This window comes from Protopterus annectens, chromosome 15.part0 (genome assembly GCF_019279795.1).
Source record: "Protopterus annectens isolate FY-2018-M chromosome 15.part0, PAN1.0, whole genome shotgun sequence".
NCBI lineage: Eukaryota > Metazoa > Chordata > Ceratodontiformes > Protopteridae > Protopterus > Protopterus annectens.
Window position 1 is genome coordinate 473,495,074 of NC_056749.1, and position 26,710 is coordinate 473,521,783.

At 40.1% G+C, this 26,710-nt stretch overlaps 1 protein-coding gene across 4 annotated transcripts in view; it reads right to left on the minus strand.

The window, feature by feature from the left end:
- Positions 1-26,710, minus strand: part of COL4A5 (collagen type IV alpha 5 chain) — a 3,591,008-nt gene that overhangs the window by 2,232,233 nt on the left and 1,332,065 nt on the right. For all 4 annotated transcript variants that reach the window (XM_044057208.1, XM_044057205.1, XM_044057207.1 and 1 more), the window contains exons 11-13: positions 24,168-24,230; positions 6,807-6,842; positions 6,675-6,716 (exon numbers count right to left, since the gene is read on the minus strand). In XM_044057208.1, the coding sequence (XP_043913143.1) occupies positions 6,675-6,716; positions 6,807-6,842; positions 24,168-24,230 (141 nt within the window). The remainder of the gene's footprint in view (positions 1-6,674; positions 6,717-6,806; positions 6,843-24,167; positions 24,231-26,710) is intronic.

Genomic DNA, 26,710 nt, shown 5'->3' on the forward strand with positions numbered 1-26,710 from the left:
TTGGTACAGTTCAGTGTTTATTTATATTAAATATCATTGTCAGGGATGTGCATTAATATTTTGAGTCCAAGCGTCTTTGGAGATTTGGGTGAATTTCTTTTTTTTTTGACAAATGTTTACGTTTATTGCTATGAAGTATTTGTATGTTAATCAACACACAGCTTGCCACGTTATTGATAGTCCATATGTGTATTCTGCAAGGATCGACTGTTTTTGAAATCAGCATTGTGTCATTTCCAATGACTTGCATGGTGTTAGAGAAGAATCTACACACGCCAGAAATAAGTATAGGATTCATAGATAGAAATACATAGGAAGGTTAGGTTTGTGGTACTCAGTTTTTGAAATATGTTGTTGATAAAACAGGCTTGCAGAAACTTGCTTTTTCAAGTGTAGTTCAAGTTATGAATTCTTAATGTTATTCTATTCAGTTGTAATTTTGGTTTGAATAAACTGATTCATGCAATATTAACGAGGTGGCAGCTTATTGTTTTTACTGAGATGCACTTGCTGTTCCAAATTATAAGTATAAATTGAGGTTTCATGGCGATGTTATACTGCAGATCGATTATATACTGTGAATATGGACTCTGGAATGAAATTTCATGCTATGTTTGTAACTACTGTAGTACTTTCCTGCAAAGTGAGTTGTCAAATGTGATATGTGTATTGAAAAATGTGCGTGCTTTCTTTCTAAGTCCAGTATTTGTCCCATATGCTGGTGAGTGATGTATTTATTTTCAAAATACTTGCACTTTATTTGTAACTATAAAAATCTTAACACATTGTTGTATCTGTTATATCTCTGTGTGCATGTTTATTTGTATGAATATAGTATGCGCATTGAGAAACTCTTGTTTTTCTAAGCAGTTTTATTCTGCACCTTAGTGCGTGACATTGGCTTTTCTCAAAATATGAAAACGTTACTTGCAAATAATGACAATCTTGAGACATTTAGTGATCCTTTGTGTGTTTTAATTCACGTGTCATTGTTAAGTACAGTGTGCATTTTTAGCAGCACATAGCTTGTTTCATTTTATTGCTTGATTGAAGGTGGTAGGAAGAAGACCTTTTACTCCTAGTTCTGTTTAGCAGTTGATGTCTTAGATTCTGCATTTCAAATTTGGGTCCTTTGAGTGCTTAACAGTGAAAGAATGAAGAGATATTTGCAGAGTACTTTAGTACAAACTGCACATATGCTTTTTAGTGTGCATATTTCAGGAGATGTATGCATGTTGGTCAGGTAGAATGTAAGATTACTGTATTTTTAACATGGAATTTGCATTCTGTTTATGACTGATAAAGAATGTTGGATGGGAATAGTTTGTCCATTTCTTCACTTTTTGGATATTTCAGGTATTGCTCGCTGCTGACTGAATACTGGCAAAACTTTTAGTCGTGATGTCAGTTACTTTATGAACGTTTTCACACTTATTGTTTCAGGTGAGGCAAGTTTGAAGAATTTGCCTCTCGACTTGTGGGAAGTTAGACTTTTACTAAGAAAAAGCTGCATTCTTGTATTTCCTTTGTCTTGGATGTAATTAACCCCCTCCAAACACACACCGCACTCTCATCTCGTGTGTTTTAACATCATGTGTTCATATAGAATATTCCTGAGTATAGATATGTAGCAGACCTACTTTGTGAAAGTACTTGTTTTCTTTAGCCACCATGTCAAACTGGATGGGAAACAGAAAATAACATCCCTGGGATTCCACCCATGTCCCTGCTGGACAGGGGCATTGGGTGCTGATTAGTCTATGCATGGGCTAAACTCTTGCCTAGGCTTATAAAGGCCTCAGGTCCAATAGCCTAGTAACTTCCTATGAGACATGTACTAATTAGTTCTGTGACAGAGCAGCTGATGCATGGAATAAACTATCAAATTACATTAAAGCAAGCACTAGTTTAGATATTTTAGGACAGCTTGGACACATATTATGGGAACAACAGTTTTGGTATATTGGCAGGCTAGAGGGGTATTAATGCCTGTAATTGTAAATGTCAGAAATTGCAATGAGCTATTTAAATCCCGTTCAGAATAGAGCTGTGGACTGCAGTCACTGAATAATAACAAATATATGATTTTCAGACTTCATACCTTTCAGAACATGGTTACCATGACATTACCTGCTGAGTATATAAGACCAATATTTAAAATCTGGTCCTGATTTGGGTTTCTGTCTCTGATTTTTAAACTAAGAGGTTGAGGGTCATGAGAGATGCAAAAGTTTGCAATATATTTTGGGCATTTTTCCTGGCTTTGTCAGTCATGTGCAGAATTTAGATGGGAGGAAGGGCTCAGTAATGTATAAGTGTTACAATGTTTTTACTGAATTACTCGGGTCTTCACCTTACAGATTATAATGAATCTGTGTTACATGACAGCTGCACAAGGTAATATAATGAATGCCTACTCAACAGGTTATGGGCAGCAATCATCACCTGTGTCTCAGCATGCATAACTTTGCAGTAATAAAATGCAGCTCACTATCACATTAACAATAAATACAGTTACAGTATAGCACTGAGTCATTATCACTTTTCAGGTAAAGCTCTCAGCAGCTGTCGCTGTTATTCACATAAGTAGAGGTAGTTATCACATTTATGAATGCACAAGCCAGATTTGCTTTTTTGTCTGCGTGGAGTCATTTCAAGCCACCCCTCCCCACCAGTTTCTGTCATTTTACAATTTGTTTGATGCACAGTAAAGTCCTCACTGTGGTTATATGCTTCATAATTTTGTGAACTACTGCAATTGTACATTGTATCATATAGTAATTTTCTTTATCACACAGTCACTATATATATATATATATATATATATATATATATATATATATATATATATATATATATATACATACACACACACACACACACACACACGTGTGCATGTGTGTAATTAGTATGGCACTGGGGAGCTTGGAGACTCTTCAGCCATGGTGCTGAATACAGTGGGCGTCATACCTAGACACCATGAATCTTAGGATCATCCTGGATAGCAGTGGCAACATGATAAAATAACTGTGTCCGTGGGCTGTGCACATGTACAGATGTCACAGTTTGTTTAGGACTTGGGTTAAGAAAATTATTATTTTTTTTCATATTTTGGTAAATAACTTTGGTAGGGAGCAAGTAATTGTGGTAAGTAATACCTCATTTTGAAGACCGTGTTAGTCCTTACAACATGGTAAAGAACTGTGTCTGTGGACTGTACACATGTACAGATATCACAGTTTGTGTAGGACTAAGGTTATGAAAATTATGATATTGTTTCATATTTTAGTGAATGACTTTGGTAAGGAAAGATGTCAACGTTCTACGTGATACCTCATTTTGAAGACAGTATCAGTTCATACAACATGGTAAAGGAACTGTGTCTATATGCTGTACACATGTACATATATCACAGTTTGTTTAGGGCTTATGTTATGGAAATTATGATTTTTTTTCATATTTTGGTAAATAACTTTGCAAGGGAGCATGTCAATGTGCCAAGTAATACCTCATTTTGAGGACAGCATTACTCCTTACAACATCGTAAAAGAACTGTGCCTGTATGCTGTACATATGTACAGATATCACAGTTTGTTTAGTCTTTAGGGTTATGGAAATTATACATTTGCCATATTTCTCATTATTATGCCCATATGTTTGCAAGGGAGCATGGTGATGCCACATGATGCATCATTTTGAAGCTAACATTGAGTCACACAACTTGTACACTGACATTTAGTCTCCGTTTGTTACAGGTGATGAGATATTATGCTTTGTTTAATTATCAATTATGAGAATTATAATATTAATCATATTTCTGTGAATATCTCCATAAAGGAGCATCACACAGTTATTGTTAAGGTATCATTTTAAAGCTGACTCATACAAATAAATTAATTACAAATTGTATGGGTCTGCATGGTACATTCACCAAGATATTGTGATTTGTTTTACCAACAAGGTAAAAAATATGCATAACATCAGCATTCTTTGGCAAATATTTAATAATGACTTAGATACGCACTGTCAACATTTACACTGTTGGAAAGGTCAGTGCATGCTCAACAACTTTTGCATTTACATTTTTAGTCTAGCTCTTATGGTTAAAGAGTTATGAACATTTGTTTTCTGTATGGTATCACAAATGGATTATCTGAAAATGAGCTCAAGCTGCACTGTTGTTCCTATGGTGGAAGTAAGCAGGCAGCACTTCCTGAGCTGCTCTGGAGTGAATGAGTTAATGGGCAGGACATCAGGGGGTAAAAAGTTCTGCCATCATTGCTTGGGCAAAGGGTTTATGGTACTGAGTTTCCAAGTAGGAATTAGGGGTCAGAAGTCAAGTTCTTAGTGTCTTTGGAACAAAGGACTGACAGAGTGTACAATTTCTGTAGCAGTGCCCTACAAATAAACAGAAAAGATAATGGGAGTGGAGATCCTTGCAGGGGATCAGCCTACCACAATTGCATTTTCCTTCCTAGCTGACATCTAATGCAGCAGACAACAATACAGCTGAGAAAAAATGCAGGAAGGTTTCCCAACATGGTAAATACCTGAACCAGTGAAGGCCAACAGTATCAAGTACCACACATAAAACAGACTGATGGGTACGAGACCTGTTTTTGGACTAGTGGTGAGATAGCCTGGGGATTTACACTAATATGTCTGCTTATGTACCCTTACTCCCATTGGCTAATTCATACATCAAACATATGACTCTATGGAAGGTTTTGGTACCCTGACTGGATGTCCAGATGAGATGCCAATAGTTTGGAATACTGCAACAGTGACCTAAAGAAGGACATTAACTACTTCTCTTTATATTCAAACTTGAATATAACCTCCAGATTGTGTCCCTCCAGTCTTCATACAACACAAAAAAACATCAAACTCTAGAAGACATTTTTTTAGGATTGCACTCCTAGCTGATCTACAATCCCATCACTGTCATGTCTTAAAAAAATGCATGTCACTCCCTATCCCCAATTAGGCCACTCACCTTCTGTATTCTTTCCTTTTCAAAATCCTAAAGTTAGGCTACTGCCTAACATTGTGGCACAGACTTCTCATTAGGGAACCAAACTACTACTTCAGACATATCCAAGAGGACAGGATCATCTTAATCAGACTTCCCTTCAAAACTGTAACAGGGGAAAGAACTTTTTCAACGTAGGCTTTACTAACTGGAATTATCTGCCTATTGAGGTAAAAAATATTCAGCCATTATTGGAATTCAACAAGACCCTTAAGGACTACCTACATAAGGAAGCTTAGTGCACCTGCTTCGGGGACACTGTCTAAGCAAGCTGTCATAAAGAGCTGACTTCTTCCTATGATTGTAAATTTTGTTTCAGCTTACTCTAACTCAAAATTCCTGATATGTACTTTTTTTCTGATCACTGCTGCTGTAACTTTTAATTCCACTTTATCTCTGCATACATCTCTAGACATAACTTTCATCTTTTTGTTTTGATACATATGTCTACTTGTGCCTGGTTGTGACCAAAAAGAGTTAGCAGACCAGCTCATCCACCTGATTATCAAATTACTTAATTAATTCACTCCTAGATAAATGTAAAAAAAAACAGGTGGATTACTTTTTTTCTTGGGGGAAAAGATTCAGGTCTAAACTTGCAAGATAAAGTCACCTAGATGGTTTAACAGTAAATGGCACAATTACTAAAGACCATCGACTGCAACATTGTCTTGAGAGATCAGTTTCCCTACAATCGAAGAGTATCAGTGGGTAGGAGCTAACAAAATTCTTAGTTCCTAAAAAGGTTTAACTTAAACATTTTTGTCAAGTTGTATGAAAGTGCTCACTGTAGTGTTTGCAGAAAAAGAAGGCTAAGGACACAAACCTGTGAGTCTGTGTGAGATGGATACTGGCACTCAAAGCAGAGATTCTGAAAGTAAATAGTAATTCTGAGTGCTGCCATTATAACTGAATGGAAAGAAGATCTAGAAGAAGAGGCTACACCATTATAATGCCATCTTCTGGGGACAAACCATGCACTGTAGGAAATAGAAGACTTTTGAGATAAAAATCATTCCTTTATGTCCATCCCAAAAGGGGTCATTCCAGGTTAGAATAAAAATTATTACTAAATACAGAGCTTCAGGGACATTAGTACTGGTGCTGCTTTAAAACATTACTAGTGTGCATCAAGATAAGATGAAAATATTGGATTTTCTAACCACAGGAGTCTTTATGTCTGAAAGGAAAAGAAGTTCTACAGCAAAGAAATTCCACTGTAAAGATACCTGGCAGTTATGTAAACGACTACAAACCGCTATGGCAATAGAATATCATACTTAGAAGCCATCACAGACATTTAAAGAATTCTGTACACAATATCCCCACCTTGGGTTAGTACACAATATGACGCCAGACAGTTTGACACCAATATAATTTTTCAGCTAGTGTAAGAGCTGTATCTTGAAATACATAGGCAAGTGAATACAGAGTGCACCATTTACACAATTATACTGGTTCCTTGAAAATATCCCTATTCTAGGTGCAACCGCACAAAAATCTTCTGTTGGACAGCATATTCTGATATGTATTCAGAATACAAGAACTGTGAAAAAACAGTGCACTAGTGGTTTATGTACTTGATCTGCACAGTAATTTGACAGCTGTATGCAAATTCAAGGCACTGGCCATAGTCACTTACCTTTTCACCTTTACGTCCTTGGAAATTCAAACCCATATTACCCTATCAAAAGAGCAACAAAAATCCTTAAAAGGGAAATTACATACAGTGTAACATAATATAATGAACTCACAACAGAAGCAACTACCTTACCTTCTGTCCAGGAGGACCAGGCAGCCCAGCAGGGCCCTTTAAAAGAAAAAAAAGAAGACTTAACTTTTGCAGAGAAACACTGCATCATGTCAAGAGACAGAATTTGATTAACATAGGAGTTTGCATTGCAGTTATTAAAATGCACATACAGCCGCAACCATGAAATGTATGAAAAGCACAGGAATGACATTTTATCTCTTTACAGACTACAGGGAGTGAAAGATATACCAATATATAAATATCAGAAATATTTACAATTACTTTTCGATTTTACGTACTAAAATCTGACACCATTCTGGTAATACAGATGATTTAGGCTAATCAGCTAACAGTGAAAAAAATTCTCAAAAGCATATCATCTTCAAACTATTGAAGATTTCCTGTCATAATGTTCCTTGGACTTTTACACCGTCTTCCAGTAACAAATGTTCATGCAGCAGTTGCAAGAACTTTGGGTTGAAGATTAACAATAGCCTATCAAAAGGGAGATGGATCACTACGTAAAACATCTCTTTTTCACATCATGTGCAGTAAAGAACATGGCAAATGTGAAGGGAGCCTCTACAAATTTTGTGAGAAACACATTTGGTATTATCTGTTTTACATTAGTTGTTATTTTGTCAAAGTACCAGGACTTGTCTTATAAAGTCACCATACACAGAGGTGGTTATAACATTAAAAAAAGAGATCAGTAACAATGAAACTATTATCAGATTATTCTTTTACTATTAATAGTGGTTCTACAGCCTGCATATTCAAACATCAAAAATCATCAATAACTGCACACTAATATGAGCTTGTGCCAAAAGACCTCATGGCACATACTTCTAATACCTTTTGTTTGTGAAGGGTCAGAAATAACAAGTAAAGCCAGAATTATTATGACTACGGCAATGTAATTCAATCTCCGCAATCCAAGGGAGAACAATTTGAAAACAGTGTGTCTGAAGCTTTTGTTTCCCTTCATATCTATCTGCAATAACATAAACAAGTCCTCTGACCACTGCAGTGTTCTATTTCAAATTGATTTAATTTAGGCATTCATTCCCCTGCCCTTAGTCACATTTCATTTTTTTCTCCACACAATAACTGTGCATTTCCTACCAGACTCTATGGCTTGCTATTAACAAGCATCCTGAGACATGCTGCATACCCACTAGTTATTATATCTCTACATATAACACTTATACAAATTGTTTATGCAGATTTGACTTCAAGACTAGCTTAATGTGTCCCAAAACTGTTGAATATAGGTCAAACAGGGAATATGGGACGTTGGTAGACTTGATGACATACTGGGAACCTCCACATTAATGAAAAGCAGTACAAGACTAAGTCAAAGGGTAAGTATACTGAGGTTAGCTGCAGACGAAAAGCATTCAAAAGAGTAGAACTGGGGGTGACTACACAGAGTTGTTAAAACCAGGGATACAAGCAGAAGTTGTTAGGCTTTTATTTTAAAGGCGAAATGCACTCAAAAAATGAAAAAAAAACATACATTTTCAGCAAGTCTTGAACTTTTCTGCATTACCAATGCCTCTGTATCAAAGTAAATGGTCAATGTTATTTTCTAATTTGTTAGACCCCAAAATGATCTGGAGGAGGCTGCCATGGCTAGCATTATTTTGTTTTACACTTAATGGCTTCAGCTTCCTTATGTCATGTTAGAGGAATAGAAAGAAGTCCTTAAGATGAGGGGATAATTTACTGTAGTTTTCTCTCTCATCGGTTGACAACACTGCTGTGACTGCTTAGTCTTTACTGTCAGCATCAATCCACATTTTTAATTACTTTGCTTCCTTTGATTTTCATTAGTGGCCATTCCTGTTGCAGCATTTTAAGGAATGCTTGAATGTCACTCTTGAAAATGTAGCTGAGTTAGTTGTTCTTTTCAAAGTAACAATGGAAGTTCAATGTTCAAGTGTGAGAAATCTGATGCCTGTGATTAATAGCTGTTACTTGGGTGGTTTGTGTTGCATTCACAGTTTTAAATATTGTAGCTAGAATTAAAGTCTTTGATGTTAATCTTTTTTCCCCAACTCCAGAAGAAACATGCACTTTTGCAGAAATTACAGTGTGGAAAAAATGCAAAATCATATACTGACAGGAGGTAAGAAGTTAGATTAACATATCTGCTTTCCTTCTTTGTGGCACTGAGCTTTATTACAGAGAAGAAAACTAAGCTTGAAATCCCTGACTTTGTTCAGACTCCAGGCTAAACTAGTTATCTGAGTTGTGACGCTGGCAATCTGTAACTGATAAGGCACATTTAAATGTCATTGTTTTCTTAATGGGTCTGTTGTTGGGGTAAGTGACATAACTTTACTACTGTGCTACTCTTAGTAGCTGTTGTGATGTAACTAGGGTTGCCATCTTTTGTTTCCTAAAACTGGACCAAGGCCACACCCCTTGCATCACCCATAACCCCACCCCCTCTCCCACCCATTTTGTGACATCATTATTACATAGGTTCATAGGTTCGTACTAGGCTATCTGCCCTAGGGCATTTATAAGCCTAGCCAGAGTGTATGTGGCTTACACCACCCCTTAGGATGAGAATACTATGCCCTTTTAGGGTTTAGTTTACTATGCCTCTGTCTAGTAGTGACACAGAGATGACCCCCAGGGTAAACCTACGATCTCCCATCCACTCGTCGAGATTTCTCTTGAATAGGGTCATTGAGGGGCTCTGCTTAACATGGACTGGGATTCTGTTCCAGAGTGTAGGGAGCCTCTGGGTTATGAATCTGTCCCTCCAGCATGTTCTATTTATTTCTGTGTTGAGGTTTAAGTCACTTGTTCACGTGGCTCTGATGGATTTGGATTTTCTGAGGTGGAGCATGTCCATTAATTCAGGATTGGACATGGCCTTGTAAGTCAGGCACAGATCACCTATGAGTAGGCGGTATGCGACTGAATAGAGCTGGAGTTTTTTCAGTCGGGCAGCATATGACATATGTTTAAGACCCTTTATCCTCTTGGTGAGGAACTTTTGGGGTCTTTCCAACTGCTGCAGGTGTCGGGTGAGATACATCCCAAATGGGGCATTGTACTCAATCATTGGCCTGATAAGAGAAGAGTACAGGGGCACAATGACCTCTCTTGATCTAGATGTGAAACCCTTCATGATAAGGTGGGCAATATAGAAGGTCTTCCTAACCACTTTGGCAATGTGAGTGTCAAATGAGAGGTTACTGTCAACCTGGGTCCGTAGGTCCCTGATTACCTCTTCCGTACTTAATGGATTACCGCCTATGTGGTAATTTGTCGGTACCTTGTTTTTCCCAAAGGGTATGACTATACATTTTTTGGCGTTCAGCTTAAGGCCATGGCTCTGGCACCAATTATCCGTTTCTATGAGGCCTTTCTGAAGGATGTCTGTGTCTGCTGGAGTAACAATTATGGCGCCCAGTTTGCAGTCATCTGCAAACTTTGTCAGCCACGATCCTCCTATGTTTGCCTGTACCTCGGAAAACTAAATGCCGAACAAGAGGGGTCCCAGGACTGAGCCCTGTGGGACACCGCTTGTGACTGGCTTAGAGTCTGACATAGCTCCAGCAACTCTGACCCTGTGGGTTCTGTCCTTGAGCCAGTTTGCAACCCATCTTGTGACATATGGGTTTATATTTAAGCTGGTGAGTTTGTCTATGATGCCCGAGTGGGGTATTGTGTCAAAGGCTTTTGCAAGGTCAAGGTAGTCCGTGTGAACTGCCTTGCCCTCGTCAATGGCCTTAGTGACTGTTTCAAAAAAGTCGACCAATTTCAAAAGGCAGGATCTGCCCTTGACAAAGCCAAATTGGGTAGGATCCAATGTCTGTAGGTCCCCAATGTCTTTGTTTATGAGTTCCATAATGATCCTCTCCATAGCTTTGCAGACCAGGCTCGTCAAGCTTATGGGGCGGTAATTTCCGGGGTCCGTAGAAGCACCGCCTTTGTGAAGTGGGACCACTGTTGCCGTACACCACTTTTTGGGTACGTATCCTGTAGTAAGGCTAAGATTAAACAGCAGCCTTATGTGTGGGTTTAGTTCCTCTTGGAGTTCATGTAGCACACAGCCCGGGACACCATCCGGTCCCATTGATGCTGTGTTTTTAGCTTTAGAGAGGGCGGCTCTCACCTGGGCATCTGAGATGTTAGGGAGGATACACTCTGCTGGGATAGTTATTTCTCCTTTTGGGAGAGGGGGAGGAGAAATTTGCACTGAACCTGTCTGCCAGAATGTTGGCAATGTCAGTGGGTTCAGTGTATTTTGTGTCATTTTGGACTAACTCTGAGCATATCTGGGAGTTTCCACTCAGGTTTCTAACATAGCTAAAGAAGGCCTTGTGATTGTCTTTTGTGTCTTTTGCGATTTTTCTCTCAAAGTTGGCCTTGGATGATTTTATGAGTGATCATAGTTTTTTGCTAGTACTGATCAGAGATTAGGGATTTTGCTCTGTCATGTAGTAGCTTCCTCCTCCTGTTGTAAAGTTTGTTTATGGCTGGGGTCCACCAGACCGGGCGCCTGCCTTTGGGGGAATGGGTCTTGGTTTTATTTGGGATTGTATGATCCATGCATTCTTGAAGGTGCCCATAGAAGGCATTTGCAAAAGATTCAGCAGTGTGGGTTGTGGTTTCCACTGGCCCAGGGGCCTTGAAAGATACCACTTCAGTCTTAAGAAGTGTGAAGTTTGCTTTTGAGAAGTTCTTCACTGTGGTCTTTTGTGCAGGGGGTGGGGGCGGGATGTGGATTTCCAGTGAGATTAATTTATGGTCTGATCTTACCAAAGAGGGATGTACTTCGTGTGGAGCATTTTGTCCCCATGTTTGTGATGATCAGGTCTAGTATATTGTCTCCTCTTGTGGGAATGGTGACTAGTTGTTCCATTGCATTTGAGTTTATGAATTCTAGGAACCTTTGGGCTAGGGTGTTGGGGCTTGAGTAATGTTCCCAGTCTATGTTTGGGTAGTTGAAGTCTCCCAAAATGATGGCATTTGGAGAGACATTCATACTCTCCAGTGTCTTCAGGAAGGCTGTGTGGGGTTCCTGAGTTTGAGAGGGTGGTCTGTAGCATGCTACAAACTGTAAGGCAGTTTTGCCTATGGTTAGTTGCACCTGGATAGTCTCCGATGCTTCGTGCGTTGCCACTAACCTGGAGGTGTGGGTATCTTTGATGAAAATGGATACTGCCCCTCCTTTTGTGGTTCGGTCCAAGTTTTGGGGCCGGAAAGCATGATATGAGGTAAAACCTGATAATGCTGGGGTGCTCTCAGGAGCCTTGAACCAGGTTTCAGCCAATGCACAGACATCGATGTTCTCCATACTGAGGAGGGCTTCGAGGGCGTGCATCTTGAGGTTTAGACTTCTGGCATTGAGCAGCATTACCCTTAGTTTTTTTCCACTTGTGTTTTCTAGGGAGGTAGGTTTGTCATTTGAGCCTTGCCTAAAAAAGGCACTATGGGGGTGGCAAGAGCCTTGGCCAATATCTGGAAGCCCAGGGGTGACAGGTGCAAGCCATCCCTTACGAAGCAGCATGGCTTGTCAAGCATGTCATCCCAAGCAGACAGACACTGGATCCCCTTAGAATGACACCAGTAATTAAGCCAATTGTTAAAACTGATAATTTTGTCTTTGTACTGTGGCATCATTCTTGGTGAGGGTAAGATGCTGCTCAGGGTCAGGGTCATATCGGCCTGGGCTACATAATCAGAGAGCTCCTCTATGTCTCTTTTCATGTAGTCCAGGGAGGTACGTCTCAGGTCATTCACACCGGCATTGTACAATGACCGAGTCATATTTGTACTTGCTGTGGAGTGACCTGAGTGCTTGTGTTATGTGGCGGATTCTAGCTCCCGACAGGCAGCTTACTGTGACCCTCTCCTTGTTCAGTCTGGTGAGCGGAACGTCAGTGTGCCTGACTATGGAGTCACCTATTACAATTGTCTGATGGGAATGCCCTCTTTTTCCATTCTTGATGTTTGCTTTCTGCCGAATTACTATGCTTCTCTGTAAAAAGGCATAGTAAATCTGGTGATTTAACAAACTCCGATAGTCTGTTTCCTTTCTTGAAACAGAATACTGGAGTTTGTACAATGTTTTCCAGACTACTGGACAATTGGTTTGATTTCCGAACAGTCTGGAAAAAAAAATACATAGGTGATAACCCTCGATGTAAAAGATGAAGTAGATGCAGTAAAGAAAGGCAAACATAATTATTAAATTATATTTTTTATGTATGTGAAGTGTTTAGTCTTGGATTACAGGGAAGGAAAATACTTTTTGGAAGGAAAAAACTTGAATTTGGGGCAGAGTTTTCCTTTAAATATACGAGTTCCATCTCAATCCCAACCCTAAACTGAAAGTACAGTTGTGTACACTTACCATAAATGTAGATGTTCAAGTGTATTCACTGCTGCAGTCATTACATTTGGGTAACCTGCTGGCAGGTTGCCCTCAGTTGGCCTGATTAACAAAGTCTTGGGTCCTGCGTCGGCTGCTGTCCCTTCTTCCATGACATCAGGTCGTCAGGGGTATAAAACATGCAGCCGATGCCATTACATCAGTTTTTCTTGCCCCAGATGTCAGGTGCCCCCCAAATGGGGAGCATAAAAAATATTATATATATATATATATATATATATATATATATATATATAAATTTAAAACACAAAAAATATACCTCCAATCAAAAGCAAATACACCAAAAAGGCTTTTATGCATAGTAAAAGAACGGATAGGCATAGTAAGATAAAAAAACAGGGGGCTGGACGGTGGGTAACCAGGAATGCAACAGTGAATACACTCGAACATCTACATTTATGGTAAGTGTACACAACTGTACTATGTTCTTCGTGTTTCACTGCTGCAGTCATTACATTTGGGCAGAACCCCAAAGCTATGGTTGGGAGGATGGATTTATACAGCATTAGGAGCAGCTGTAAGGCCCTGCAGGACAGCAGTGGCAAAGCCAGCTCTGGATTTAGAAAAGAGAGGTAAATGGTAATGTTTGGTGAATGTATGAACTGAGCTCCAGGTAGCAGCTTCTAGAATGTCTCTGGTAGGAACCCCTCTGAGAAAGGCTGCAGAAGTAGATGCAACCCTGGTGGAATGAGATCTGATCCCCTTGGGGATAAGTTTACCATGGTGCACATAGCAGAAACGAATACAATGGCTTATCCATTTGGAAGTAGTCTGCTTTGAAATAGCCTTTCCCTCTGCCCCTGCAGCAAATGCCACCAGCAGTTGTTCAGATTTTCGAGATTTTGTCCTGTTTAAGTAGAATCTAACTTGTCTGTGTACATCCAATGAATGCAGAATCCGCTCACCCTTGTTCTGTGGATTGGGAAAGAACATTGGCAGATGAATGGTTTGATTAACAGCCACACTGGATATCACCTTAGGCATGAAAGATGAATTGGTCCTGAGAGCCACCCTGTCCGGATGAAAAATAATGAAAGGCTCCACTGCTGTAGGAGCCTGTAATTCTGAAATCCTTCTAGCTGAAGTGACTGCCAAAAGGAAAGCTGTTTTCCAGGAGAGAAATTTTAGGTCTGCAGTAGCAGCTGGTTCAAAAGGAGGAAGAGTGAGTTTTTCCAAAACAAAATTGAGGTCCCATGGAGGAGTTGGTGCTCTCCTGGGAGGTCTTAAATTTTTGGCCCCTCTGAGATACTGCTTTAGCAGAGAATGAGAGGACAGGGGAGGTTCTGTGTTGTAATGAGCTGAAATGGCAGAGGCATGGATTTTTATGGAAGAAAAGGATAGGCCCTTATGCAGCATCTCAGTTAAGTATTGCAGAATCTGAGGAATATTGGTCATTGCTGTGCTTATTCCTTGTGATTGGTTCCAGGCACAGAATTTTTTCCATTTGTCAGCATAAGATTTTCTAGTACTAGGCCTTCTAGCCTCCAAAATGACATCCATGACAGACTTGCTGAGGGATGCCAAGGGTGAAATTAATTATTAGCCACACTGCAAGATTCAAAGTTTGGAGCTGATTGTGCAGAATTTGGTAGTTCTGCTGAGACAGCAGGTAAGGTGTCTGAGGCAGGTGCCACGGAAGAAGGTGTGACACATTGAGCAGGAGTGGGTACCAGTGTTGGCGAGGCCAGTCTGGAGCAATCAGAATAATTTTTGTTTTGTCCAGTTTGACTTTTAGTAGAACTTTGGAGAGCAGAGGCTGAGGGGGGAAAGCATAGACTGATAGGTTTTTCCAGCTGAATGATAGAGCATCCACTTTCCAAGCTTTTTTGTGATGAATTCTTGTGCAGAATTTGTCCAACTGATAGTTCTGGGGTGAGGCAAAAAGATCAATGTCTGGGCTCCCCCATTTGTGTGTCAACATGTTAAAAACTTGTGGTTCCAGTTTCCATTCGTGTGGGTCCATACGATTTCTGCTTAGTTCGTTTGCCAGAGTGTTTAGCTTTCCTGGCAGGAATTAAGCTTGTAGTTGTATTTGAAAGGTCAAGGCCATGTTCCACAATGCCATGGCTAGTCTGCAAAGGGGGTAGGAATATGTCCCCCCCCCCCCGCTTATGTACCACATAACTGTGGTGTGGTTTGTCTTTATCAGTAGTTGCCCTGGATGAATGTAGTCCTTGAAGGCTGTCAGTGCATTCTGTACAGCTAGCATCTCTTTCTGATTGATATGTAGGTGCATTTGATTTGGGCTCCATTTCTCCTGAATGCACTTACCAGCTTAAATGTAAACCCATATGTCACAAGATGGGTTGCAAACTGGCTTAAGGACAGAACCCACAGGGTTAGAGTTGCTGGCGCTATGTCAGACTCCAAGCCGGTCACAAGTGGTGTCCCACAGGGCTCGGTCCTTGGCCCCCTATTGTTCGGCATCTACTTCTCAGAAGTACAGGCCAACATGGGAGGACTTTGGCTGACAAAGTTTGCAGACGACTGCAAACTGGGCGCCATAGTGGAAAGTGCATCGGACACGGATATCCTTCAGAAGGGACTCACGGAAACAGATAGCTGGTGCCAGAGCCATGGCCTGAAGTTAAACGCCAAAAATGTATAGTCATACCCTTCGGGAAAACAAGGTAACCCCAAGCTACCATATAGGTGGCAATCCACTAAGCACAGAAGAGGTTATCAGGGACCTGGGGACCCAGGTTGACAGTGGCCTTTCTTTTGACACTCACATTGCTAAAGTGGTTAGAAAGACCTTCTACATTGCCCACCTGATTATGAAGGGATTCACATCCAGATCTAGTGAGGTCATTGTTCCCCTGTACTCTTCACTTATCAGACTAATGATCGAGTACAATGCCCCATTCAGGATGTATCTCACCCGACATCTGCAGCAATTGGAGAGACCCCAAAAGTTCCTCACCAAAAGGATAAAGGGACTCCAAAATCTGTCATATGCTGCCAGATTGAAGAAACTCCAGCTCTATTCAGTCGCATACCGTCTGCTCAGAGGTGACATGTGCCTGACATACAAGGCCATGTCCAACCCGAATTAATGGACATGCTCCACCTCAAAAATCCAAATCCACCAAAACCACTAGAGCAAGCGACTTAAACCTTAGCACGGACATAAATAGGATGTGCTGGAGGGATAGATTTATCACTCAGAGACTCCCTATGCTGTGGAATAAAATCCCGGTCCATGTGAGGCAGAGCACCTCGCTGGCTCTGTTCAAGAGAAATCTTGACCTGTGGATGGGAGATCGTAGGTTTACCCCGGGAATCATCTCTGTGTCACTGCTGGACAGAGGCACAACAAACTAATGGGCACAGTATTAAATTTGGGCTAGGCTTATAAATGCCTTTGGGCAGATAGCCTAGTATAAACCTATGAACCTATGAGCCCCCCCCAAGTATAGTCTGATGCGTCTGTAGTCAGGGTTTGGGCGGCAGGGGGTGGAGTGAATGGCAATCCCTTGTTTTGGTGGCAGGCCTCTGCCCACCATAGGAACTCTAGTTGCAGGCAAGGTATACTAGGAATCATTGTTTCCAGGCAGTGACAATGTTGACTCCATAAACTTTTTAAGTACCACTGAAGTTTCCTCATATGCAGTCTTGCATACGGAATTAGAAGAATGCAGGAGGCCATGAACCCCAAGGCCTGCAGAATTTGTCTTGCAGATAGCAGGGTTTTTGTGGCCACCTGTTTGAAGTAAGTCACCAATTGAATTTGCTTTCCTGGCGTACGGTAAATCATCTGGGCAGTTGTATTCAAGCTTGCACCCAGGAATGTAATTTTTTGAGAGGGTACCAGTTGTGATTTCTTTTCATTTAAGGTGTACCCTAGACAAGTTAAGACCCTTTTTACAAATGCCAGATACTTTAGAAGAATGTCCTTGTTTTCTGCCTTAATTAGACGAACATCCAGGTATGGATATATTTGAATATTTCTTTGCCTGCAAAATGCAATTATTGGTGCCAGGCACTTTGTGAAGACCCTGGGTGCAGCATATAAGCCAAAGGGTAGTGCAGAGAACTGATAATGCAAGTAGCCTGCTTTGAAGCAGAGGTATCTTCTGCAAGATTCCCTGATTGGGATATGCAGGTAAGCCTCTTTTAAGTCTAGAGTTACCAACCAGGCATCTTTGCCTAGCATAGGTAGTAACTGTTGAAGAGTCAATATCCTGAATTTTGGAACGTCCAGAAATGTGTTTAGAGTGGATAAGTCCAGAATTGGACACCATGACTTGTCTTTTCTGGGTACCAGGAAAAGTCTTGAATATAAAACTTGTCCCTTTTCCTCTTCTGGTACTGGATGAATAGCCACCATGTTCATGAGGGACAGAACTTGTTTCTGGGCCTCTGACCACTGATTTGGGGGCAGATCTGGCCATCCATTTGGAATTGGCAACGTGTGGAAATGAAATCTGTATCCCTGGGATACTATATTTAAAACCCATTTGTCCTGGGTAATGAGTTGCCAGTTTTGTGCATGAAGTGCCAGTTTTCCCCCCAAAGGAGAGGCTAAATGGTAAGTGCTTGGTGATTTTAGGGGAAGTCATTGAAACTGTTTACCATAGGGAGGTGCCTTGCTGCTTCCAGATTTGGAGGTGGGGGCACCCCATTGTTTTGTTCTAAAAGTTCCTTGTGATTGAAATCTGGAGCATTTGGAATGTCTAGATTTGACTTGAATGGCTTTTGAGGGGACTAGAATGGACCAGTTTTTAGTAGGCCAGTGCCTACTAAATCTTGTAGGTTGCACTTGTAAGAAATCTTTCACAGTTTGCATAGATTTAGCTTCATCTTCCATCTTTTTTAACACTTCTTCAGCCTTATTACCAAAGAGACAGTCCTGTTGTAAAGGATCATCCAACAATTTTGCTTTAACATGGTCAGGCAGAGTTTGCTCTTTGAGCCAAGCATGCCTTCTTAGCACAGATCCAGTTACAGCAGCCCTGCAAGAGGCCTCCAAGGAATCAAAACCACACTGCAAAGTATGTTTTCCAACTTGTTCAGCTGAATGTAATAAATCTTGCAAATCTTTATTTTCCACACAGTCAGAGATTAACATCATTTTCTGTTTAAGTAGTCCCATGATATGCTGTTGATATTTAAGCATATGAAATTGACAGTTTAAAGCCCTGATTGCCAAGGTTGCAGACATGTAAACCTTCTTACCCCATCTAGCCAGCGCCCTGGAATCTCTATCAGAAGGTGTAGGATTTTTAGCAGTAGAGGCTTTAATGCCCTTGGGACCCTGAGAAATGGTTTCTGGGTCAGCAATGGGATTTTTTAAAAGGAATTTGTGGGAGTCAGGAACCCTGCAGTATCTGTCTGGCTTACAAGGAGCTGGAGGCAGGGAATCAGGAGTCGTACTAGATTCTGAAAAAACATCATCAACAATGTCTAGAACAGGAGGTATGGCTAAAGGTCTATGCTGAGAAAGAAGAAGAAAATCCCCAAGTCTCTTTTTAGAGTCAGAGAAATTGTGACTTTCCCAATGGAAATGTTCCCTTAAGGTATGTAAAGTTTCCCCAAAAGAAAAATCCTCAGGGGGAGAAGCAGAAGGAATGGAATCTTCTGCATCAGAGTCCTCATAAGTAGGAATAGACAAATCTTGTTCATCAGAAGAGTCAGAAGAAATAGAATCCTGCTCAGAAGATTCATAATCAATGTCTTGCCTAGGCCTCTTAGAAGGAGGGGGTTGGCTACCCCTGATCAGAGTAATTACATCTTCATCCATTTTGATCATTTGTTTTTTAGGCATTGGGGCCTGCACATGTGGCCTAGGCATTGGTTTTTTAGACATAGACTTAGATTTTGGCCTTAGTTTTGAAGATGGCGTCGGTCTAATATACAAATCTGTAGGCCTGAAAACACCCTCAGAAGCCGGTGCCTGCACAGCGGCTCCGGACCCATCCAAGGTAGAGACATCCGCGGGTTCCATAATTGCAGCATCTCGCTGCATACCGGACTCCAGATGGGTCTCAGTAGAGGCCTGCGAATCAGAAGTAGCATGTATCAGGGGCTGCAAAAGCGCCTCACTGAGTACCGGCGAACTGGCGACTGGCTTAGGAGAAGCATCGTCATCGGTTTTGGACCTCAACGGTCTATCTCTGTCTTTTTCATTGCATTTTTACGTATTCCATTAGTCGGACTGCTAACCGACAACATTTCTGGATAATTAAATCTTGAGCCAAAATATTTAGAAGCAAAAATATACCGATGTTTAATCGTGCGTTGATTAAATTTAGCACAAAACCGACAGCAAGGCACATTGTGGTAAGGGCCTAGGCAAGGAATACAGTACAAATGAAAATCCTTATGAGGTATTTGCTTCCCACAAGTAATGCAATTATTAACTTTTACTGACATCGGTAAGGAGCAAGAAAAAGTTTCCCCTACGGGGTACTTAGCTTTTAGTTGAAGATTTCGGTTCTGAAACTCGAAAATGAAAATTTCAGGAGTCGGCAGACCGGCAATTGTGAACTGCTTCTGCTTCGGGCACTGCGCAGCAAGAAAGACTGATGTAATGGCGTCGGCTGCATGTTTTATACCCCTGACGACCTGACGTTATGGAAGAAGGGACAGCAACCGACGCAGGACCCAAGACTTTGTTAATCAGGCCGACTAAGGGCAACCTGCCAGCAGGATTACCCAGATGTAATGACTGCAACAGTGAAACACGAAGAACATCAATAAAATGATCAACCTTGACAAACACCCCCTTATCAGAGAGTTAACCATAGCAGAATTCTTCCTTCTCAAAAATAATTTACTATCTGATATAAGACTACACATGTCTCTACCCAAAAGTTATACAATCATCTTGAGACAAATCCTTGACCTTTGCTGAAACACCTTGGAAGATACTTCTCTAAATCTAAACAATATTAAAGCCTGCAAACCCATATGGAACCTCCTTATACTTAAGAAAAAAATGATTTCTAATTCGTACAAGCTTATTCTCTCTATCTGAACCCAAAATTAACTAATATTTTCAAACTATTGGAAAGACCAAGATCCCTCAATTTCTGCTAACCAAATCTCCCAAGCTATTCAACTTTCCTCGAAACTTATTCCCCTTAAAAAAATTAACTATACAAAACTTATGACCTTAAACATTGCTACCTTACCCCTGCTATACTCTCTAAAATCTATCCCTCCTCCTCACCCCTCTGTGCCCACTGTACCAATCACAAAGCTGATTTGCTCCATATTTTTTTGGAGTTGCAAATGTTCTTTCAGATTCTGGTGTGAGAACAACTGGAAAAAATGGGATATGAGAAAACGACTCTGTCTTGAGAATTCATAATATTACATATCCCAACCTACCGGATTATCCAAGCTTCAGACTCGTATTTTAATAACACACTTTTCCCTTGTCAAACTCTGTATCACCCTTAACTGGAAGGATAGATCCCTACTCACTTAGGACAGATTTAAATAACTTGCTATCAAACACTTACTTGCCCACAAATATCAGAAATACACCCAAAGACTTAATACACACTTTACTGAATACTGGGACACTTTACTTGAGCTCATTCTGGTTTAAACTCTGGTAACTTATGTCTTACGTTGGCATAAGGCATATTTGTAAATAGTTATTTGTTATGCAAAGTTTATGTATATCCATGTTGTTTTGACTGTGCATTGTATGTTACCATTTTATATTGTAATATCGAAATTAATAAAAAAAATTATATATATATATATATATATATATATATATATATATATATATATATATATATGTATGTGAGTTCAGTAACCAGGAAAAAAAATCAGTTTGGTATGTTGAGGTCTTTTGAGCTTTCCAGAGGAATGAGGGAGGATTACTCCTTATCCCTATTCCTGTTTACATTATACATAGAAATGTTAGCCAAAAAAGTTAGGAATTTAGAATGACAGTTTACTAAGAAGGTGGAGGTGAAAAAAATCGGTGCTACATGCCAGTGGTATCTTTGTATTTCTTGAGGACACAGAGTGACACTTGGAAAAAAAGTAAGTACATGCAGGAGTCGTGTAAAATATCTGTATGTAAATTAAATGTTGATAAGACAATGGTAAGAGTACTAAATGGCATTCTACCTTTGTGCACAATTTTGCAGTACCTAGAAGTCTACAGAGCAAAGTCATTTAAATATTTGGGGGTTTGGTTTCACTGAACATTGGAGGATTCAGTAAATAAAGTCATTTGAGAGGTTAATAGAGAGGATAAAACTGAAAGTTAGAAGATGAAAAATGTTAAAGTTAGAACTAGGCCACTGAGTACAAACAGAACATTTCTTTGTGGTTACATTCTTGCCTTCCAGTCCTTTCCTATTACATAGACGCCCTCCAAAACTTCTTTACTATGGTAAAATGTTTTGTTGTATATTATATTTAGGAAGGAGGCAGATCAACAGCATCATGGAAAAGACTGATACTGTGTAGAAAACTGTGAGGCCTACGAATTTCATCCCTAAATGGTTTTATAAGGCCATAAATTAAGGATATTCTCATTGGTGCAAACAAAATCCTATGTCGCTAAATGAAAACCTATTATTTTGGAATGAGGAAAGTAGACAGGCAGGACAAATACTTTAGAACTTTTGGGAAGTAGTTGTGGTAAATCTCTTCTAGAGTTTAGCAGATAAACCATGCTGGTGGTCAGAGAGGTATTAAAATGAGAATATGAAGAAGTGGAAACATTTTATATTGCTAATTAGTTTGTTATTCTAGAGAAGGAAAAACTGAAGAGGAATAGTGCATAAACTGAAGAAGGAATGCGACCCAGACATTAATCACAGCATAGCTGACAGGGGAGGGGGGACTGGATTGGATACAAGCTAAAGCAGGCTAGGTGGGGTCTTAAAGATGTGTGGAGAACAGTGTTCAAAGTACTGACAACAGAGGCAAAAAAAATCTATCCTCCCTAAAGAACCTCATGATAAACCCTATTTGGGGAAAATACTACTGCAGAGGGGACAAGTTCAAAGAGGAAGACATGACTTGTAAGGGCAAAATATAAAGGAAAAGAGGGATCATTTACTTGGTAATAGACTTAGTGGAAGGCAATATGGGAGAGAAATTTGAAACACAGCGTATAAACAATGAATGGAAACAGGTGTGTATCTTAAAAAGAGAGGCAACAAAAATCAGATTTGGCACATTACTATGGAAGTGTCTATACAAATATTTGCATATACTGTCTAAATTGCAACACATTTCCCCAATCAAATGGGAACTGTTGGAGATGCTTATAGGGAGAAAGAGGTACTTAGAAACATGTCTCCTGGAGCTGCTAAGAGTTAGTGGATTTTAAAGGGAGTTTTTGGGAGCTCTTAACATCAGCTTTTTAAGAGAAATCCCCTAGCCAAAAATTATGCTATTCTTAGGAATGGCCAGGGATGCTGAAATGTCCCCCTCAAGAGAGAAACCTAATAGCTATACTTACGGCTGCAAAGAAATGTATTACAGAAAATTGGAAGGCAGGAGTTGGCCAGACCTGATAATAAGAGACATTACAAATGAAATTTCGAAGTGGGAAAGAAAAGATAACAGGATAGCCTAATCAAACTTCTTAAACAGTGGAGTCAATGGGAGGCCTACACAAGTAACTGAGAGTAAGAAATGGAAATCTGAGTTGGGGGAGTAGAGATGATCTGGGAATGGTGCACCCTACTGTATAGTACTGTAGATTAACAATTAGATGAGTCACAGCCAAAGGGAGGAAACTCAAATATGCAGTTACGCTATACAGCCTAAATTACAAGAAAAGAATTATGTCTATTTGTTGGTTGGAGTTACTGGAACTTGAGTAAAGTGACCTGTGGGAGATGAACATTTAAGTGTTGCAAAATGGTAGATCAATCACCGTATGAATAGACTTGGGGTAAACAATATCACTAATATATTCATCAAGTTACTGAGCAAATTGTTTACTAATATGAATACTGTTGCTAAGTTATTACTGACTGATCAATAAAGTAATTAATAAAAACAGAAAAATAATGTGGCAGCAGTGCCTACGTCATTTCCTGATGATGCAAAAAAAAAAATTGAAAAATAACACTTTCTTGAACTAGTGTAAGCCATAAATGAGCAGACAGTGGTTCTCACATAACATGTTATTTTGGAATGGAGTGTGTGTGGGCAGACCCATTACAATTCTACAGATGATAGCTAGAAGCAAGTGGACAATTACTTGAACAGCAGTACCTGTCAATTACATTTTTTTGTAAGTCTCTGCCAGTGTGTATTCCCACTGTTATTTGCAGAACCATATTTCTTCAGCTGCCTGTTAAAAAAAGTGGGAGAGGTAATCTAAAGTCTTTAAACGTTGAAACAGGCTACAAGCTTGCCTCCACTTCCAAGTAGCATTAGTCATCAGTGACATTCCTATTAACCTGAAACATCAGACTGGGCAGACCTAGTGGGGAAAAGGAGAAAAATTCACACCCTCAAATTAACCCTATTTTAACAAAACTAACAAATTGATAATTGTCAATATGATACTTCACAGGTTCATAGGTAGGTACTAGGCTATTGGCCTTAGGGCCTAAACAAGCCTAGCCAAAAATGTACCCTGGCACAGGTGATAAATTTGCTTCAGCATAATAAATATTGCCATTTCATTAGCTATTGTCGCCTCTCAGTAAGACGCTGTCCGGTTCGATTCTCAGCTAGAGCGTCTTCTCCGTGGAGACATGCGTGAATGGGCGTACCTTCGATGAAGGTTGTGCATCAGGGCTGGTAACTCGGCATGCAAAAATCAACTACCAATCATTAGCGGACCGGAGTTCCGCTGTGGCGACCCCTAACAGGGAAAAGCCGAAAGACACAACAACATTGACTTATGCACTTTGTATGCCCATATACATCTTGAAGCCCTAATCATAAAACTGTTAACACTAATGCTACTGCTATACTAGGATTACAGCACTAGCAAGAATAACGAAAGATTACTAACTCACCTGAAAACCTTGTGGACCAGGCGGACCAACAGGCCCCGAAGGCCCTGGAAAACCTCTGCTACCCTGTCAGACAAAAGATACAATGATTTTTAGCACATGTGACACTTTTAAATATTCTAGTTTTAAGCTGCATCATTGAAAGGACCTCCTCAGATAAACTAATAAGTTTACTCCCTGGAATATGATGAGAATTGTGCTCTGACCCTCTAAAACCTTCATACTTACATTGAGCGCCAGGGAAATACAAATATTTTAACTAGGTTTACCTGGTTTATTTTGCAGAAATCTCTGTGGAACAATGGTAGATGCCATGTCATATTCCTTTTAACAGACTGTATAGTAATGCACCAACCAGCTGTTACTAAACCGCAGAAGCAGAGTCAAGTAAGGTTTTTCTGGATCATTACTCCCCATGAACAGTGTTGTCAGGATATTAGCCTTTTTGTCTCACAAGAAACATAATGAATGACTTTGTCTGGAGGTCAGAGGAACACAAACTGTCTTTGCACTGTATAGGTACTTCATACTTTTATATACTGTTGACTTTAGGTATTCCATCTGACAGACATAATAGACTTCTACAGCAACATTTTCATTGTACATGAAAAGTAAAAAAAGACAGACTTCTAATGTACACAGAAATCTCATAAAGGTAACTATTTTCATAACCTCTGATTCATCAGTAGTTAGGGACAGCACCTCATCCAATGTCCCAGCATATAAACTAACATCTAAGGCTCCACCTACTGCTACAAAAGAAAGAGGATTCCTTTTTAATAGCATCTTACAAGATTATAGATACCATGCCTTCATATGTTAACACTTTTAATGCTGTTATAAACAGCACTAGTCTGGATAGTTTAAATCGTAATTCAATTAAATGCTTAACATATACCATTTTAATGACAAAGTACTGTGGTGTAAGTTGCATTTACCCACAACAGTAGATGTTTGAATTCCTCACTGCTGCAGTAGCCTTTAGGCTACACATTCTTTACCAAAACACAATCGGCCAGCTTTCAGAAGATCTGTCTCCCTCCCAGACCTTCACTCTGACTGTTAATTGGTTAGACCTGGGGGGGAGGGGAATCAGCAGTCAGAGTGAAGAAACATCAGGACTTTCTTGCCCAGGAGTTAAAAAGGACAGTATTTATCCTGAACAACTAAAACTAGTAAAAAAAAAATGAGAAGTTATGTACCTACCATAACGTTCCATGTTAGTTGTCTTCTCTCGCCTTCTTTCTTGCTTGATGGGTTCGGAGCCGATCCTCGGCTCCGACTCGGCACTTGCTAAGCTCGAGAGTCACTTTTACCAGCTCGAGGCAGCCCCATATCCCATGATGCAAGGCGGTAAGTACCCAGATCTCGTTTGTTGTCTTATAGGCAATAACACCTAGCATAAAAAACTTCCCAAAAGGAAGAAAGAAGGAAAGAAAAAGCCTGAAGGATGGTTTTGGAGGACCAGCACTGTATGGTCTTAAGAAGCATTCTTCCATGTAAAGAGAAAAGTCTGTCCAGGCCAGGGGGAAGGAGGGAGGGTCATAAGAAAGAAGAGAGAAGACAACTAACATGGAACATTATGGTAGGTACATAACTTCTCAATGTTAAGTTGTCAATCTCGCCTTCATTCTTGCTTGATGGGACCGCGTCCCTAGCACCCTTATCCTGGGTGACTCAATGGAACAGACTCTTGAGAACTGTAAAGCCAAAACTGGCTCTGTCCCTGGAGGCCAAATCCAATTTGTAATGAGAAACAAAGGTATGAGGAGTGGCCCAAGTGGCTGCTGCACAAATAGTGTCTAATGGAAGTCTAGCTTGAAAAGCTGTGGAAGTGGCTAAGCTTCTGGTTGAATGCACTTTAGGTTTAGAGCACAGCTGTTTTCCCCTGAGCTGATAAATTTCAGAGATGACAGAAGAAAGCCATCTAGATAAGGTCACCTTTGAGACAGGAAGGCCTTTCTTGTTATCAGCATAAGAAACAAAGAGTTGATCGGATTTCCTGAATTGTTTTGTTCTGTCCAAATAATATATGAGTTGGCGGTGAACATCAAGATAATGTAACTTTTGTTCCGATCTGTTTGAGTAGTTTGGAAAAAATACAGGAAGATCAATAGCCTGATTCAAATTATTCTTTGAGGCGACCTTAGGCAAAAAGGTCGGATTAGTTCTCAATGATACTCTGTCTTTGTGGAAGACTAAATAGGGGGGGTGAACAGAGAGAGCATGAAGTTCAGATACCCTCCTAGCCGATGTAATAGCAACCAGGAATAAGGTTTTCCATGAAAGAAATTTCAGGGAACATGAAACAGCTGGCTCGAAGGGAGGAAGAATCAAGGATGTCAGCACTAAATTTAGGTCCCATTGAGGAGGAGGACTCCTGATTGGAGGTTTTAGGAGAAAAATTCCTTTTAAGAAGGCTCTGCAAAGCCTGTGGGACATAATGTTGTGATCTGCGAACCCGACATGAAAGTTCGAGATAGCAGCCAACTGAACTTTGACCGTGGAAGAAGAGGAGCTGGAGTGAAATATTTCCGCTAAGAAAT